We start from the raw sequence: 18705 nt of genomic DNA on the forward strand, positions 1-18705 counted from the left end.
ATTCACATGAGTGGCTAATGCAACATCACTGCAGAACAGCTAGCAGAAAACTTGAACCATAGTTTATATCAAGGGACTCAAGTGATTAGTTTATAATGTCTTCTAAAGAAAACATTCCATCTCAACATGAACTGCTTTCTACCATTTATTTGTAGCCCCACAGTACTATCCACTACATTTTTGTAGCCAATAAAGGGGTAAACGCAACAAATATGATCAAACTAGCTGCTGTAATGTACAACAAATTCTGGTTAGTTATATAAACAAATGAGCACATAACGATTTAAGCCAAAGAATCATAATGAGTTTAAATTACTTTCTACAGGACTATTAAACAATGTTTGAAGAGTGGGAGCCTCATGCCAGAGATCAACCCAACATGCAGTGGCAATTAGGCCCGTGAGAACCAAGCAACAATTTGTTGACGCAGTGCTTTGAATCTGTGTCATAATCTCTGTCTGGCAATGGCATTTATAAGAGTTGCCAATCATCCTCATTGGTTCCTGCATCGTTAACATGGTCGGTGCCAAGGAAAGCATCCTCTTCGAATCCAGTGTTGTCACCTGAGACATCATTACTAGAGACTTGCTTTGAGAAACTCCGAGACTTAGCTACAGTGAACAATGGTGCCCCGTTTGATTCTTCTGCAAGCTTGGAAGCATGGGAGCAGAAATCGTCAAAATCATCTGCCAAACACCATTGACGATGAGAAAGCTTACATATTAGCCATAATTATTGAACTCAAGAAATTAAGCCAAAGTAACCAGCAAACCTTTGTCTCGGCAGTAAAATCCAATAGCCAAGGATGGATCGATTGAATCTAGGGGTATGTGCCTCATAACACTGATAAGAGTTTTGAAAAACTTAGACAATCAGAGTGAACGAATTATAGGTAACAGAATAAAATCAAATCAATAAATGCTCATATAAAGCCTACTTGCAATGGTACGATGAAGTACTATTAGGCTCCGGAGTATCCCCGCTGATATTAACTACCTGAAAACCATTTCAGACATACTTAGTGAACTATTAATGCTTCAGCAACCCAATAACAACCTAAACATTGTATGATTGAAGTCATACTTAACAGAAAAAAAAAAAGAATCTCATTCCCTCCCAACAACTAGGTTATCATGGATCCATATGTTTGCACACTTCCTTTCCTTTCAGTGATTACAGGTTCTTTTTTGGTATTTTGTTTAGAAGAACTCAAGATTGGCAAAGAGAGCCGAATTTCCTCTACATACCAAAAACCATATCAAGCTCTGCCAATCTCAAAATATGTGTATAACTACATTTTTAACTGAGTTCTACTAGCCTTTTCCTATATCATAGTCAACAACTTGTAACCAAAAGTTCAAGATCCCCTTGTCGCCTACCCATTACAAACTCAAGATCACAATATGGCACAATAACTAACAAATTATGCATGGTTTTATTTCCTGCAAAACATTTAGGAAGATCATTGAATTCTAAACTTAAATATATGTATATATATATATATATATATATATATATATATATATATATATATATATATATATATAAAGATTAACAAGTTAGAATATTTTTTTAGTGGAAAAGAAACATTTATTATATCAATACACAAAAACATCTAATACTAGCTTTTTTTCAGTAATTGATAGCAGATTTGAAATCAAGATGGAGCATAGCGTGCCAGTAAATTATACATTCAATAAGTTAATTCATATTGAGAAATATGATACAATTTTCACAATCTCAAAAGTATATAAGGTGCAATAAGCATAATTTTTATACTTTCTTACCGTCTGAACATCATGTGGATCAAGGTAGAATGCCTTTTCACTCTGAACACCAATAATGTATGTTGAAGCACCTGGTTTGCCACCCATGATGCCAAGGCTTTGGGGAAATTTAAAAGTCGAGTGCAATAACGGAATATACCTGACAATAGTTTATACATGCAACTATCAGTGATTGCACTGCAGTAAACATTGTTTTAAAAACTTCATGTGCCAAACATATATCATATAGGTAAATTTACCCATAATTATGGGACTGCATACAACCACCTACTACACCTAATTATTATCTTTATTGGATACTAAATCTTTAGAGAGTTAAAGACAGCAATTATCTGGGTTACATCACTATGCAGAAATGGCTTAAGTTTAAGCCAACAATCATTTCTGCAGGGCTACAGATGAATAATTACAGGAGTCTACCTGAGTGATCAGGTTTGTCCATAATAGTTGTTAAACACTTAAATAGTAACAATGACCTTGAAGTGTAACACACCTTGGATTGACTTTATCGAGTCCAAGAACCAAAGGAACCAACAAAAGAAGAGGTGTCCAAGCAGTTTGGCCCCTTGAAAACTCAGAACAGTGTTTGAAGGCGTCTTCAATGCAGACAACCGGTGCTCCACCACGTTCCCCATCCTCATCTCCAGAAACAACATAAATAGCCATTGGAAGTGGTGGTTCTCCAAGGTCATTTTTCTCCCTCTGGATACGGGCAAGAACTTCCCAAGTGCGACACATGGCATATGGTCCCACCCATGACCCAACAGCAAGGCCATAACCTTTACCAGCTTGAAGAAGATTGTGAATAGAAAAGGCAGAAGCCTCTGAATCACCAAAAAGTTGCAAGATTTTTAAATATTCTTTATCCACTGGCTGCAAATTAAGGGAATAGAAAAAATACAACAATGAGTCAACCCAAGTACAATATATCTCAAGGCAAAACAAGACATTCAAATAGATAAACAAAAGAAGGGTAGAAGAGAAAAAACAGTCCAATTACTGAAACAACACATTGCATATCAATCACCTGACCTTATCAACAGATTTTCTCCACGATCTACCTAATTTATGAAAAAGTAATGCCTGCACACCACAAGAAAACCACATTAGTTGCTTCACTTTGAAAAACAACAGAAGCAGGACGAAAGAAGACAGATTATAATAAGGTACTGTATTACAATTCTATCGTCAAAAGCAATCGTTGAATGGTAGACGTAATACCTGAGCAACAAGCATCTGACTGCTTCGAAGCATACAGCCCCAATTAACATCACTAGTATACTTTGAATCTCCAATAGCATCAAAGCCTATAGAGTACGCATATTAAAATTTGTTAGTCTAATATCTATTATCTTAATATGTTCCAGAAAAAAAAGTAGTACATACTCATCATACCTTTCCGGTAGGTAACTAGGATTTTTGAGGAAAAATCTTGTTCAAATGATGCCAATCCATTATTGGTATCTACACCTCCACTTGATTCCTGCTGTGAAATTTGATGACAGACACCTAGAAGCCATATATCACCATCAGAACTTGAAATGTCAGTCCTGCTTGACCCTAGTACACGCTCATGAAATCTCCTCATTGAACCACTGGTTACAACTTTCCTCACAGCAGCTGCCCACCCACTACTTCGAGAATGAACTGCTTTCTTTTCAGAAGCCGATGATTCACTAAATGATTCAACCACTGAAAAACCAGATGTAAAGATGCTTGACCAGAAGGAAGCCTTGGGAAACTTACTGTCACTAGACCCTGCTTTTAAATAAGCAGGCACCTGAGTAGAATCTACAGTCTCGGTTGAGCTTTTAGAAGTGCATTTCGAAGCAACAATCCTTTCACATAAACCTTTCAATACCATTATGAAGCTGAAGAAAGGACCAGGATTGGCTCATAGAAGCAAACCAAGTTTGTGCCAGTATCTGCTAGTAGAAAGGTAAATAATGAAATAAAGAAACTTCCCAAAATACATGCCCATTACTATGCCCTAACAAAAGTTGAAAGATATACCAAAGAACATAAAAAGAAAAAAAAAAATCTTAAGCAAAGACATTCCATAGCCAGCCATCAAAGACATGATAATCTGCATTTCAGAATTCTACAGTTTCACAAAGGGATGATCGAGGAACAGCCGATACAGGTTGGGTCAAATAGTTATAAAGATAGAAACAAAGCTTTATTTCCATCAGGAGACAGAAGAAATGTATTATGAATAAAGAAAGAAAGCCAGAAAGAATAAAAGCAAGGAATCATGACAGAAAACAAACAACAATAAGAATAATAATAACCTATGGTAACCTCTACCAAGCACCACAAATATCTATTCACGACTTCTTCAATCCCCTAATCAAAACAATAACAAAAAGAAGAAAATTTGAGGTAAAGTTAGAGTCCCAAATCCACATAATATCTTAAATACAGGAGAAAAAGCATTACACTAACAATAAATCGATGCCAAGAATCAATGATATCAATACACATGCTGAAATTTCCCCAGAGCTTCACATGTATTGAAAAATCCATACCAAACTATGCATCAGCCTCGGAAATTCGAAGGAGAGAAATGTATTAAGCCAAACCAACAACACGAAACAAAACCCAGAATGGAATTTTGTTGAGAGACCCAATTTGAATGGGTTTCAGGACATTCAATCAAAGGCTCAGGGAATAAACTAAAGCAGTTGTACCAAGAAAAAAAAAAACAAATTGTGGGATAAAAAAATAATTTTTTTAATTTGTGCCCAATGGGAATTTAAAGAAAATAAGGTAAAAAAAAACAGAGGGAAAAGGTAATTTACAAATTTAAGGTTGTAGGTGAGCGACGACGCAGAGATGATAAAAAGCTGTGACAGAATTCCAATCCTAAACTCTTAGCTAAGAGACTTGTTTGGGACTCTACTTCCTCTCTCTTCTCTCTCAAGGTCTTAGGTATGTTACTTCTTTTTTTCTTTTTTTCAGAATTTTAAGGTATGCTCCCAACAATGTTATTAAAATAACTCAAGTCTCAAACTATGGCAAACAACAGTTTCAAAACAAAATTGAGTTTATTTTCTGTCTTTACCCTTTTTGCAAAACAATTTTTTTAAAATCAAAATTTATAATCCTAGTTGATTTGAATAAGTTTATCTTTCACAAAAATTAACACTGTTTGAAGTTGGATTTAGGTCTTATTTAATGAAAATTGTTTTTCCTTTTACTTCAGCATCATTTAATAGTAATCAATAGGAATATATGGCGAAGATTCTTTTGGGAAATAAGTAATTTTTCCTTAAGAAGAAGACAATAAATTTTTCCTATGTTATAATAACTTTGTGATATGAAATTGTAAAGGATGGTTTTGTAAAATGAATGCGTGCAAGCTTTTATCTTTATATCCTTAACGTTTTCTTAAAGAAGAAAAATAACCATACTTCAGAAGATAAATGTTTTTTTTATAATTAAAACTAAAATGTTTAACAATAAATGACCTAGCAAAACCAACTTGGAACAGAATAATTTAAATAATTTACATCAAATTTTATTATATCGGTCGTTTTTAGACAGAGAGAAAGAGAATAAGGGAAATTATAATACTTTGAAAAAGATTTAGATTTTTAAATATGGAATAAAATCTTGTTTAAATAAATATTTGAATATTTATAAAAATTATTTTAAATAAACCAATCTAACTACTTTTACTCCTTATAAAGAGTAATATATATTGTTTACAAAATTTACGATTTTTTTTTGTTATCATTTTAAACTTAAACTCAAAATAACGGATTAGAATTAGTTAACAAAAACTACAAATGGTTACAAAAACTACAAATGTGGTTGATATACACAATAAGGAATGCAAATGGATTGTTTAATAAGTATCTATTTACTTATTAATGAGATTGAAGAAATAACAAAATTTTAATCTTTGTAAACCTTTATAATTTGGAATTATTAAGGGTCTGCCTCAAAATTAGTTAATAATTAGTTACCTTAACTGATATTGGTTTAAAAATGTTTGACTGAATGATAAATTAATTTATCAAAATAAAAATAGTGAGTAAAATTAATTAAAAAAAACTAAGCATAAAACAACACAAAAATGTATAAACAATGTCTTATAACATAATGCAAAATAAAAAATATAAAAGAACGACTTTAAACAATTGGAGAAAAAACATAAACAAAATAAACATAAGAACTATAATAGTATATAATTGAAGAAAAAATGAATAAAAAAATATAAATAAATTAAGGAATAAAGAAATCATTATATCATGAAAGTAAATTAAATAGAAAGAACAAAAATAATTGAAATATAGAAGAAAACAAGTACTTATTAGAAATAAATTAAATAAATAATATATAATATATAATGACTAGTATATTATTAAATAAAGGTTAAACCCTTTAGTTGTCCTTATTTATGTAGGATTTTTTTATTTTGATCCTCGTTTTTTAAAAATCTCCAATAGAATCCTAAATAGTGTTAATTTAAAACAATTGAGCCCCTGCCATTAAATTGGCTTAACGGGTTAAGTTTTAGCTGAGGTTGGAGGTTGACGTGTCAATTTTTTTAAACGTGGCATGTTGAGAGCTTTATACGTGGAAATTGGTAAAATGTGATAATATAATATTATGGAATTCTTAAATGGGATTTAGGGTTCAATAAAATTGAAATTGGGATTCAATTTGGGATTAAAAAACTGAAAGGAGAGTGCATTGCAACCTTACGCGAAGTCCTTAGTGGAGACGATACAAACTTAATTAGGGCTTTGGAGCTTCATCATTGGAGTTTCAACGTGAATCGCAAATTCGTTCAACGTGTGCGTGAAGTGGTTCGACTAGAATTTGGTGGAAGGTTAGTATCTCTACTTTAGATAGATATGAATTTAATATTCGGTACTTTTTGTTGTTATCTGGCGATGCTTTTTTGAATGTGGAGTTGAGGTTGTCTAAAAATGTGGTGTTTGCATACTGCGCTTGTGGTCCCCATGTCCCCCATAGTTACACTTCGTTTGTTCTATCATTATCACTTTAATAAGCGGTGTTTTTTGTCGTTTTAGGATTATTTCTAGGTGTAGAATATTCTTGATTGTGTTGTCTGTGATGGACGATGATATCGAGGTTGTTATTCATCATGGGAGAAAGTTTGTGAATGACGGTTACCTGAAGTATGAAGGGCAAAGTGATACAATGTTTTTTTATCCTGACTTATGGAGTTATTTTGTTGTAGTCAGTGTAGTCAAAAGTCTTGGGTACGATGGATTTAAGGACTTAACTACAAAAAAGCAGAAATTACCGGCGACCTATTACCGATAGCCCTTAGGTCGTGGGTAATTCAGTGGTGATTTTAATTACCGACGGAACATATTAGGATAGATTAAAACCAAAATTTCTTATTTCCCTCTCATTTCGAGCTCGTCGGTCAAAAGCCTTATTTCCCTCTCCCCTGCCAATCGTTTCCTCAGGCGCATTATCTCACTGTCGCGGTTGTTCTCAGGCGTAAGTGCGTCATCCTTTCTTCCCGCATTGTCGTCCTTCATTCAATCGTTGTAGTGAGGCGATACAGCGGTTGTCGTTGATGGTGTGAGGACGGGTTGGTGACTGAGGCGGCGCATTGGACGATTTTCGGTATGCTTGGAGCTTTTGTTGAGTGATTCTCCTAGAAGGGTGTTGGTGGATGGTGATTGGGGCATTTACTGCGGCTGTCGTGGAGTAGGGAGGGTGTTGCCGCTGCTTTGTTGCGTTGAGGGATTGCAGTAAAGGTTAGTGTGTTCTTTTCATATGAATTTTAGCTTTGGCGCTTGGTCCTTAATTGATTGCTTTTTGTTTTCCTGCTTCCAATTCCTTGCAAGTCATTCTATATTGGATTGTGGTTGTGGCATCAGGGGTCATGCTTCGTGGATAGCGTGACGAGGGCATTGCGGTGGTGACGTGTTGTGGATGTTGCGTTGAGTGGTCGAGGTGTACTAGTCTATTGGGGCTGGGGCTACCATTACAGAGGTTGTTGTCGAGCTCTTTAGCAGGTTTGTTAACTTCCACCGCTCCATAACTGCATTTCTAAAACATGCATAACCATTAGTTGCAAGCACAATTCGATAATTGTATTTAGGAACTTTTGAAACTTAGAATGATTAAAGTATTCTTGATGAATATGAATGTTGAATGATTGCATTTGAATTGCTTGGATGAATTGACATTTGGGATTATTGATTGGTTATTTGTAGGTTTTGGGTATAATGTAGAAACAAATTGCACTGAAAAAACAATGCACGTTAGCAACGGCCTAAACCCGTCGGTAAAACCTATCCAGTTTCCCTCTGCATTATCGAGGGCTTTTGCCCCTTGGTATTACCGGCGGCCTAAAGTTGTCGCTAAAAGGATTGAGTTTCACCTTCAATTACCGAGGGTCGTTGCCCTTCGATAATACCGACAGCCTTTTGGTCTTCTGCATTACCGAGGGCTTTTGCCCGTCGGTAATACCGAAGGCCAAAACGTCGTCGATAATGTTTCAAACACGCATATTATTGACAGCTTTTTGGCCCTCGCCAGGCCGTCGGTAAACACACTTTACCGTCGACTTTTTGTCATTACCGAGGGATATTGACCATGGGTAAATCCCTTCTTTGTTGTAGTTGTGGTTTTCTGTTGGATGTGGTATTGTATTAGATGATAGGCTAGAAGCCATGTGTGATGACTTAAGTGTCATGCATATGGTCACTTTAGCTCAGTTAAATGGACAAGTTCATTTATATGTTGTGCACATTGTGTCTCAACCTGATGTCATTCACATGATTGAATACAATGTTGATGAAAGAGGTGACGAAGTTGCACCTGAGGTGAATGAGGGTGGTGAGGGTGCACAGTTTGGTGAGGCTACAGATGATGGTATCAGACAAAAGTTGGATGAGGGGGTAGGTGCTGATGGTCAGAGGATAAAAGTTGTTGTTGGTCAGGCTGAGATAATAAAACCAGATGGTGTTGAGGGTCACAGAAAAGTAGTTGATGAACGTGATGTTGAGAGGAGAGAAGCAGATGAAGTTCAGGTGGAGAGAATAGAAGTTGACGAAGGTGATGGTGATAAGACAAAAGCAGATGAAGTTGAGGGTGAAAGGATAGAAGTTGAGGAAGCTCATTGTGAGGCTGAGAGGACATAAGTATATGAAGTTAAGGGTTTAAGGATAGAAGTTGATGAAGGTCATGTTGATGTTGAGAGGACAGAAGCACAGGATGGTGATAAGACAGAAGCAAAGAGAATAAAAGTTGACCAAGGTGATGGTGATAAGACAAAAGTAGATGAAGTTGAGGGTGGGAAGATAGAAGTTGAGGAAGCTCATTGTGAGGCTGAGAGGACAAAAGTAGATGAAGTTGAGCGTTTAAGGATAGAAGTTGATGAAGGTCATGTTGAGGTTGAGAGGACATAACCATAGGATGGTGAGGCTTACACAATAGAAGTAGAAGACTTGGAGGATATAGAAGAACAAGCCTATGATTGGAGTACATCACATGATGGTGATGATGGTGAGGTGAATAGTAAGGATGTGTTAGTAAACATAAATGTGCAATGTGGCTTCAGTGAAAGTTCTGGTAATATGGAGGTTGAATGTGTTTTACTTGGGTCTGAGTCAGATATGGAAGAAGATGAGATTAATGATTCTAGTTTGTTCAATGATGAATGACAATCTGAGGACTTAACTTCTCCTGACATAAGTGATGAAGAAAGTGAAGAAGGAGAGGGTTATGGAAAACTTTCTACATTTAGTATACCAAGAAATATGGTTGATTTCAAGTGGGAAGTGGGAACATATTTTGTGCATAAAGAAGACATCTTGGATGCCATAAAAAGTTATGCAGTAGAGAATGGTAAAAATATGAAACTTGTTAAGAATGATAAAAAGAAAGAATAAGGGTTAAATGTTTGGGATCAAAAGGAGAATGTCCGTGGGTGGCATATTTTGGTTTCATGGATGCAGTAAAATCATGGCAACTGAGGACTGTGGTTGACAACCATACATGCAGTAGGGAACACAAGTTGCGCCTATTCAATGCAAAATGGCTAAGTAAAAAATTGGAAAAAAAATAAGAGAGAATCCTAATGTAAATGGAGTTGATATGAGAGATAAAATTAGTAGGAAATGGAACATAACAATATCTAAGAATATGGCTTACAGGGCTAAAGCCTATGCATCAGACGAAGTGGAAGGGTCCTTCATTAAGCAATATAATAGAATTTATGATTATGCTCATGAGCTATTAGCAAGAAACCCACGGTCCACAATCAAGGTCAAAGTTGAGCAAAATGATGGAAAACCAATATTCTAGAGGTTTTACGCATGCCTAAAGGCATACAAAGATAACTTCCTGTCATGTAGGCCCATCATTGGCCTTGATGGAGCCTTTTTAAAAGGCAGACATCGTGGTGAGCTATTAACTGTTGTTGCTAGAGATGCAAACGACCAAATGTTGCCACTCGCAAATGCTATCGTAGAGGTCGAGAACAAGGAGACTTATACATGGTTTATGGAGCTATTGATTGAAGACCTAGGTGGACCTGAGGTGTGTTCTTCAATGACATTGATATCAGATCAACAAAAGGTAAATTGCATTATATTCATTGTCTTTTATCTTATACAAATGACTTTAAATCAATATCATCTAACTTTTTGATCACTCATTCACAGGGCTTGTTACCAGTTGTACAAGATGTTGTTCCTGGAGTTGCACACAGATTTTGTGTAAGGCATTTATATGCCAACTTCAGGAAGAAATTCCCAGGAAAGAATCTTAAGAAGCTTATGTGGAGGGTAGCTACAGCAACCCACCCACAAAAATGGGAGAATAAGATGAGAAGTATCAAAGAGGTGAACTAAGCCGCTTTTCGACATTTGATGGGTATTCCTCCAAGGTTTGCCTATCGCAGTTTACATATGTTTTGCTTACTGATTAATTTACATAATCATTGTATGACATACATCTTCATTGAAGGTTTTGGTCCAGATCAAGGTTCACATGCACAACAAAATGTGACACCTTGGTAAATAATATGTCAGATGCCTTTAATTTGGTTCAAACGAGGACAAAACCAATTATTACAATGTTAGAGGAAATCATAATTTACATGATGAAGAGATGGGCCACTAATAGGTCAAGGGTAAGGTCATTTAAGTCATCAATTTGTCCAAAAATACTCAGTAGACTGCAAAAGGAGAATCTACTAACAAAGAATTGGATTCCCAAGTATCCAACTCAGTATCAGATATGTATTTCTTTGTTTATATTATCCCATTAAGCAATATAACTAATGTTTCTGTTTATTTGTTTATGTTGACAACTGGTCTGCACAAAGGCTATTTGAAGTCAAACATGTGTCCCAAAGTGGGGATAAGTTTGTGGTGGATATAGATCAATATTCATGCTCCTGCAGGAAATGGAGCATCAGTGGCATACCTTGTGTTCATGCATTGGCAGCAATGAGGTTTCTCAACATAGATGCAAAGGACTACATAAATGTATGCTTTCAAAAGTCCACGTATGAAGAATGTTATTCCTCCATTATCTATCCCATTAATGGAAACAACCTCTGGATGTAACCGAATATCCATATGTCATGCCTCCAACAAAAAGAAAGATGTCTGGTCGTCCTAAGAAGAAAAGGAGGTTAGACCAATGAGAGTTGAAGAAAAGTAGCACCAGAATGTCAAAATGGGGATTACTGAAGAGATGTAGCATGTGTAGGGAAGTGGGTCACAACAGAAAACGCTGTCCCAAGAAAAACCAAGTACAGGAAGAGGGAGAAGAACCCAATTCATTGTCTGAGGGTCAACAAGATGGAGAAGAACCAATTTAGAGTTGAAGAATGTTTTATGCTTTAAGGAAAGCAAATGTAATAGATGAAAACAAATGTTTTATGTTTTACGAATTTCTATTGGCTGCCACGTCAACTAATTTAGGCCAACTCATTGCACACCTCACATCCACAGTAACTTCAACGTTATCAATTTTAACTTCGTTAAATGGATAAGACTGAAGTCATACACTTTTCATAACATAGGGATCCAATGTCTTCATTTTTAAAACCGGGTACTAAACAGAAATTCACCTCTTAACATGGGGACGAAGTAAGCATTTAAACCTATTATATATATAAACTAACATGAATAAAATACAAGGAATGTATATGTACACAAAACAAATTATTCTAAACTTAATTATCGAAATACATGTTTTCAACATTGGAAATCATGGACGGTGTGCACTATAGTAGTATTCATGCTTTAATTATAAAGAACTTTTTCTTAAAATTCCTTTAACATCATCATTATCATACATTTTCACAGCCATAACATCACCTTAATTAATAATAAACAACATTATAAACATCCATTAGTTCCATCACATATCTATCTAAAATAATACAAAAGAAAACAGATCCAACATACAAATTGACGCTTAGTGTCAAACCTTTTGCAAAAAGTGACTCTCAACAACAATATTGACATTCAACTTTATTTTTCTCGCAAAAGGTTGTGCTTAACAACACTTTCTAACGCTAAAGTCCTGGAGCTAAAATGCTACAGATCTACAGTATAAAGATGACGCTCAATAATGCCATGTTGCTCAACAACAAAACATGACACTCAATTGTACAAACTAACACTCAACATCTTGGAGCAAAAAAGCTTCCAGGCCTTCACAACAAGACTGACACTCAACGTTAGTCTACCACCACTCAACTCTACATCAGATATTAACAAATAAAATTTTGTGATTTAGGAAAATGAAACATGTTGAATTGATAAATTTGGTACTCCTCTCTTAATGGTTTGGTAAAAAAATAATTTTAAAACATTGGAGTTCGTGCCAATTTGTTTAATTACATCATCATATTCTTATTTCCTCAATCAATACAAAATGAACCAAAACATTTAAGCATGGATAATAATCCAAATCATACAAATCAAACCACTCATACATACCAAATTAAGTTCATAAAAAAAATGAAATTGCATTTCTAGTATGCGATAAAGCAACAACATACAAAATACTCAATTAATAAAACTCACACCACATAAATTAAGATTAACATCCCTTATTTGACCAAACAACTAACAATATCCTAAGCAATGAAACTCTTCCTAATTTGCAGATACTCTATCTATACATAGAAATATCCTAAGAACGATCATAATATATTATTAGGATTTAATTCAAAGAAACTTGTAATGATGACTAAAAAAATGCATGCAAGTGGAAGACTAAATTTACGCAAACATAAAGTTTATCCATTCAAATTGAAGAACACGTCGCAAATATCAATCTTACAATCTTAGTTCTTTAATCAAACCAGGATAAAAAAAACATTTAGAAAAAAATAAGAAAATTATAAAATAATAATTTATAGAAAAAAAATACGTTTTAAAATAATAAGTCTTATTAATAACAAAATTATTTATATTAAAATAATTAAATTTTATTATTTTTAAATTATCATACTTTTGATAACTTAAAAAAATAAAATTGTGATTCGTGTTGTTGTGTATAACCTTTTCTTTGCCACACACATCGTTTTCAAAATAATTATGTTCCATGCATAATGAAAACATAGATATGAATGAATGTATAAAAAATAATAGTTATGAACATTTTTCTCTAACAAGAAACTTAATTCAATGTTTACGAAAAATAATCCTTTCTGAAAGATTTCCCGTCCATACTAAATGGTAAAATTGATTTCTAAACTAAATAAGATATTTTAATATGTGAAAATAAATTTTATTTTATAGTTATTAGTATAATATATAAGTATTACAGTTATTTCATATATTATTTCTGGAGTATTATCATTGAAAATAAAAATAAAATAAGAAACATGTTTAAACCGAAAATCCTCAAATATTTATTTTCAATTTCATGTGCCTTAAATTTAAATGTATAGACTTCCATAACTATTTTCAAAATTTAACTCACATTAATGGGACTATAATAATTAAATAACATATATTTCTTATTTTGTGTATGATACAATATAAATATTGTTTTTATAATTCAATTTATCATAAATGTTTAAATTTATTTATAATTAATTATAAATTAAAAATTCAGTAAAGCAATTAAAACTCAATTTATTTTGTCAATCACCGGAGATACCATAATAGGTACCGGAAATCAAGGAGGGGGCTTTCGTAAATTCCCAAGTAATGATTGCACTTCGCATATTGATTCCTTGACGGTCGTTATTGATTCTGTGACGGTAACGGTGACGCCGCGGCGGCTGTCAAATCTCTTTTTTCGCGTGTTCTTTTCTCTCTCCAAAATCTTTTTGTGGCCTCTGAGAGACCCTCTGGGAAGAAACGCCAGAAAACTCCCAAAGTATTGTTCTTCCTCCTCTCTTTGCAATATCTATACAGAAGATTTATGGATAACAGGTGCAAATCACTGCAGCACTGTTCCGTCGCAATTTTTTTCCACCGACAAGTGTTTGACTTTGTGGTTCCGTCGCTTTTTCAACCCTTCGATAGATTCATTCCTTGGCTACGCTTTCTGAGTCACAGATAACATTAAAGCAACTTTCTTTCTCCTGAATTTTTCTTCTGAAAAGATAAATAAGGTTAGTTTTCATGTGGGTTTTCATCTTTTAGCTGGATTCTTTTCTTGTGTTTTTATATTTAGTTTTGGGTTTGTTAAGAACGATGTATGATGGTTTGTGTTGTTTTCAAATTATTAAGCATACTTATTGTATCAGGCTTCGATTGATGGTGTTTTATCTGGTTAAGGGTGTGCTTGGACAAATAAGTTGTTATCACGTAATCTTGTATATAAGTTGTTTTTATATGGAAGAATAAGTTTAAATTGTTACTGCATAAATTGTAAATTGTTATTCAAGCTCTTATTTGTATTTATTGAAATAAGTTTATGAATCTGTTTTTATAAGATATTCCTCACACATACGCAAGTAGTTATGTCATAATATAGTTCGAGGTTCTCTTGCATAAACTTCTTTGAAACTACTTACAAGAGAAGAAAATAAAAATGAAAAACGCATTGAGTTCTTCCCCAAATTGAAATGAACTAACTTAATTAACATCTGCAGAAGTTAAGGGGCATAGGTTGATTTTAACCTGTAGGAGAAGCTTACTTCATTTACCATCTGATTTCTTTTTCTATAAACACTTATAGAGAAAATTCTCTAAGCGCAACTTAAAATGCAAATAGCTAACGCACCAGAATTTTAAAATTTAGCCATTTTAAAAACTATATCCTATGATATGAAATATTTATCATATCACGTTTTCATCTATATATAATAACGTGATTATCTAACATACTGATTCATGGTATGGTGCTTACAGTTATTGACTTCGACCTTTTGCAAGCAAGATCTTGACATTGTGGCTTTCTGAGTTCTATATCTGCATAATTATTCTGACAGAGATATTGCAAAGTGATTTGAGTTCCAATTATGCTGTAAAACCAAGGTGACTGCTTCAGCCCAATCTTCCGTTAAGAAGATGTCGTGGGCTAAGGGTCACTCCGCTGGTTGGACAGCTTTTGATCTCAAACAGAAAAAGAACAGCAATTTTGAATCTGAAGTTGATAAAGATCATTTCCCAGCTATAGGCACTTCTGAATCTACAGTCAAGAAGAACCATCTTCCTGCAAAGCCTTTCTCTTCAGTACTTCTGCCGACTAAACATTTCCCACCGTTGAAAGAGGGTTTGAATAACAAAAAGGCAGTATCTGGTTCTGATTCTGATGAAAAATATTGTGGTGCCCCTTCTCAGGAGGATGTTAATTTAGCTATCAAAAAGCTTAGAGAGCAGAATCTTTGGGCTGAACATACCTTGATAGATGATGTATTGGCTGCTGTTAATAACAATGTTGATAAGGCCTCAGCTTTATTGGAAACAATGGCCTCTGCAGTTAATTTTGAAGACTACAAAGTATCATCTGCTGTGATAACTACGACATATGATACCCCATATAAGAATAAAACTAATGAAAGTCTTACTTTGGGAAAGGTCAAGGATGATATTCCCTTTGATAATCACCAAGACAATGATAAAGACTTGGAGAATAGAAATGTTTCCCCGATTCAAAACCTCTTGAATTCTGTTCCTGTAGAGCCTGAATGGGAGGATGATGATATTTACATTAGCAATCGAAAAGATGCATTAAAGACAATGAGGTACGAATTCTAACAGTTGTATTCTTTCTTTCTGGAGCGGTGGTAGTTGTTATGTCTTACTTGCTTTTACGTGTTTCTGCTGTATGGTTATTTATTTATCAGCCTATCCCCCCCTCATGTAATATATACTTATTTATGTATGAATCTATGTTTTTTCTTCTGTTGTCTATTTTTAATAAGATGACCGTGAAACGCGTTATTGAAGATGGGATCTACGTGCAATGAAACATATTGCTCAATGCTTGACTTACTTTGAACTTATCAAGAAGTCTCCAAATTAAACACATTGTAATTTAGTTGATAACTTGCACAAATTCCTGTATTGTTATCTGATATACCTATAAAGTCTTTGGTCTCACAAGTCAAACTACTATTAATTAACGAATTAACAGATCACCTTAACCTTAATCATTTACAATGAAAATGTCCTTGCGTAACGAGTTAATTTCCACGGTGGTGCCTGCTATTTTCTTTATGTCAGTAAAAAGTAATATGGTTTTAGATTGATTTGCAATAACTTTTTGAGAAAGATCTCTAGAAATACTAATTCTATGTGATAGCATTTCTAGTTTTGCACATTCTTTTAGAATCGAAGGGACTAAATCCGTGCTATTATATATTTTTTCTTCATAAATTTTCATTTGTAACACTTTCAATCATAGAGTTTTCATCCTTGTCCATAATTCGAGATGAATACGTTTGAGAATTTTACAATGGTTGTTATATTGAAAAATTCACATTTCTGTATTCAGATCATCACTCTGACTTGAGACTTCATTCCTTTTTAATGAAACAGGTCAGCATCGCGACATTCTAGGGCAGCTTCTTTTGCTTTTTTAAGAGGTGATCATTTTTCAGCTCAACATCATTCAATGAAAGCTCGAGTGGAATGGCATACTGCTGAAGAGCTTAATTCTGATGCAGCCAGAAAAATTTTAAGTATCAGGAATAATGAAAATGATATCTGGAGACTTGATTTGCATGGTCTTCATGCAACTGAAGCTATTCAAGCATTGCAACAACATCTCTACAGAATTGAAAGCCAAAGCTTCTCAAAGAGTTCAGCCAATGGAATGAAACAAAATGGGATTGGACAATCTACTCTTATCAACAGTGCGAAATTGGACATCCAAGCACCATTACGGCTTAGACCATTGGCATTACATGTCATAACAGGTATGTTGGCTTCTTTTGACCATGGATATACATAGGCTATTGTGAGGGTAGCTTTCTATTTTCTTTTATGTTTCTATCTCCTATATTGTTTATTCTCTTTCAACAGTTTTGTTTCATGTATATTTGGACATTAAATTACATTTTGTTAGTGTCTGTTAGTTGTCATTTGATTGAAGCAAACATTCTTCAAAGTCTGACTAACCCTTTCATTAGTCATATAAATAAGCATCCATTCATTGTTTTTGCGCTCTCTTTATTTTGTTGGTCAACCATTTATTTTCTCAGATTTGATAAGTTGGTATTCTCTTGTAAGTTCTTCATAACGTTTGGAAGATATGTCAGTATGTCATATTCTCCCAGTGATCACCTTGCTTCTATATTTTTTAAAATCCTGTGTAATCTGGCATTTTATCACTTTTAGACTTCTCTTATTCATGGAATAATGTAATCATCTGTTAAGATTAATAATTTTTTTTCCATATAAATTAATCATGCAATTCTAACAATTTTAAAGGTGAAAATACTAAGCATCATTTTGCATGCAACTAATCTAATTGTCACTGTAAGTCTCAACTTGTTTCTGCTGATAGTTCTCTTCTACTTATAGGAAAGGAACATTTTATTCAAGTAAACTCTTCTTTGTTATTCTTTTAAACTTTTTCTCCCAATCTCTAGTTATGATTCTTGTTGCTTCCCTAGCACCATTCAATGCAACTGTTTATTTTGTTGAAAATTTATCATTTTCTTGAATAGAAAATTAGGATTTTAACTATTCATTTAGAAAACCTGTGTCCTTGGTTGGAACCAACAATCATCTTTGTGGACCTTAATTGTGTTTTCATTTTTACAGGAGTTGGTAATCACAGTCGGGGACAGGCTTCCCTTCCTACAGCTGTTAGAAGTTTCCTCAATGAAAACAGGTAGCACATCTCCTCATGCCCTATGTTATCTATATGGCTTCCTTCTTGATGAGTAAACGTATCATTTTAGGGATTCTTCACTTCTCATCCTCGTACCTGTATTTAAGAGCATTGAAAACTAGTAAAAAAAAGTGTAGCCTAGTGCATGAGATACAATTGCGTGTCTCTAGGAACAAGGTTTGCTTTAATTCTTATTTCATTTGTTTGTATATATTGTGATGCAGGTACCGTTTTGAGGAGATGAGACCAGGAGTAATTACAGTGTGGCCTAAGTTTCGTCAAAATTGATCGTTAAACCCATTAGAAACTTGTTCTTGTTTTGTATGTATCATTGATAGGGATCATATTTAGTCATGGTGATACTAATATTCTCCCTTGTTGATGTTAATTATTTGCCCGTGGCCGTGGAAATGAATTGAATACAGATGAAGCTAGCTTATTCGAATATTTGAATTTTGGAATGAAGCCTTTAGTTGTAGGCTTTCTTTCCTATTAAATTTGATTTCAAATTCTTATTGTTCTCAAAACTTATCAATTTTGTTGAATTGTTTTGCGTGTTGTAACATTGCACATCATAGTCAAAATTAGATAAGAGTGTGACCAAAAGGATGTACTTGTTTTCATTATTTATTCCAGACAGCGTCTTCTTTAGGCG

General features: G+C 34.1%; 2 protein-coding genes across 5 annotated transcripts; one reads left to right on the top strand and one right to left on the bottom strand.

Moving 5' to 3' along the window:
* Positions 1 to 121: 121 nt before the first annotated feature.
* On the bottom strand, positions 122 to 4755 carry LOC148199193 (cysteine protease ATG4-like). Of its 4 annotated transcripts, none has more exons than XM_047305620.2 (10): positions 4589 to 4755; positions 3534 to 3712; positions 3183 to 3434; positions 3009 to 3094; positions 2820 to 2870; positions 2281 to 2660; positions 1788 to 1926; positions 938 to 996; positions 773 to 843; positions 122 to 686 (listed from the first exon to the last, which is right to left on the bottom strand). In XM_047305620.2, the coding sequence occupies exons 2-10, from the start codon at positions 3649 to 3651 to the stop codon at positions 472 to 474; spliced, it is 1371 nt and encodes a 456-aa protein (XP_047161576.1). In that variant the 5' UTR covers positions 3652 to 3712; positions 4589 to 4755; the 3' UTR covers positions 122 to 471. The 4 variants fall into 4 exon arrangements, with proteins under 4 accessions (XP_047161576.1, XP_047161575.1, XP_087970677.1 ...); XM_047305619.2 differs by having other exon boundaries at positions 3183 to 3437; XM_088114551.1 differs by lacking the exon at positions 4589 to 4755 and adding an exon at positions 4316 to 4527 and having other exon boundaries at positions 3183 to 3441.
* Positions 4756 to 13947: 9192 nt separating this feature from the next.
* LOC148199194 (uncharacterized) lies at positions 13948 to 18595 on the top strand. Its single transcript, XM_088113859.1, has 5 exons — positions 13948 to 14376; positions 15119 to 15954; positions 16751 to 17130; positions 17981 to 18050; positions 18275 to 18595. The coding sequence occupies exons 2-5, from the start codon at positions 15278 to 15280 to the stop codon at positions 18336 to 18338; spliced, it is 1191 nt and encodes a 396-aa protein (XP_087969985.1). The 5' UTR covers positions 13948 to 14376; positions 15119 to 15277; the 3' UTR covers positions 18339 to 18595.
* Positions 18596 to 18705: the final 110 nt, after the last annotated feature.

This window comes from Vigna umbellata, chromosome 4 (genome assembly GCF_029865625.1).
Source record: "Vigna umbellata cultivar VRB3 chromosome 4, Vumbellata_1.0, whole genome shotgun sequence".
Taxonomy (NCBI): Eukaryota; Viridiplantae; Streptophyta; class Magnoliopsida; order Fabales; family Fabaceae; genus Vigna; species Vigna umbellata.

Excerpts from the sequence above, each read along its gene's own strand:
- LOC148199193 (XM_088114550.1), bottom strand. The coding sequence starts at position 3,651 with ATGGTATTGAAAGGTTTATGTGAAAGGATTGTTGCTTCGAAATGCACT. Across the intron at positions 3,095-3,182 it reads CCTAGTTACCTACCGGAAAG|GCTTTGATGCTATTGGAGAT; the intron begins GTATGATGAGTA and ends CGTACTCTATAG. Across the intron at positions 2,661-2,819 it reads GGAGAAAATCTGTTGATAAG|CCAGTGGATAAAGAATATTT; the intron begins GTCAGGTGATTG and ends CTTAATTTGCAG.
- LOC148199194 (XM_088113859.1), top strand. The coding sequence starts at position 15,278 with ATGTCGTGGGCTAAGGGTCACTCCGCTGGTTGGACAGCTTTTGATCTC. Across the intron at positions 17,131-17,980 it reads GGCATTACATGTCATAACAG|GAGTTGGTAATCACAGTCGG; the intron begins GTATGTTGGCTT and ends TCATTTTTACAG. Across the intron at positions 18,051-18,274 it reads AGTTTCCTCAATGAAAACAG|GTACCGTTTTGAGGAGATGA; the intron begins GTAGCACATCTC and ends ATTGTGATGCAG.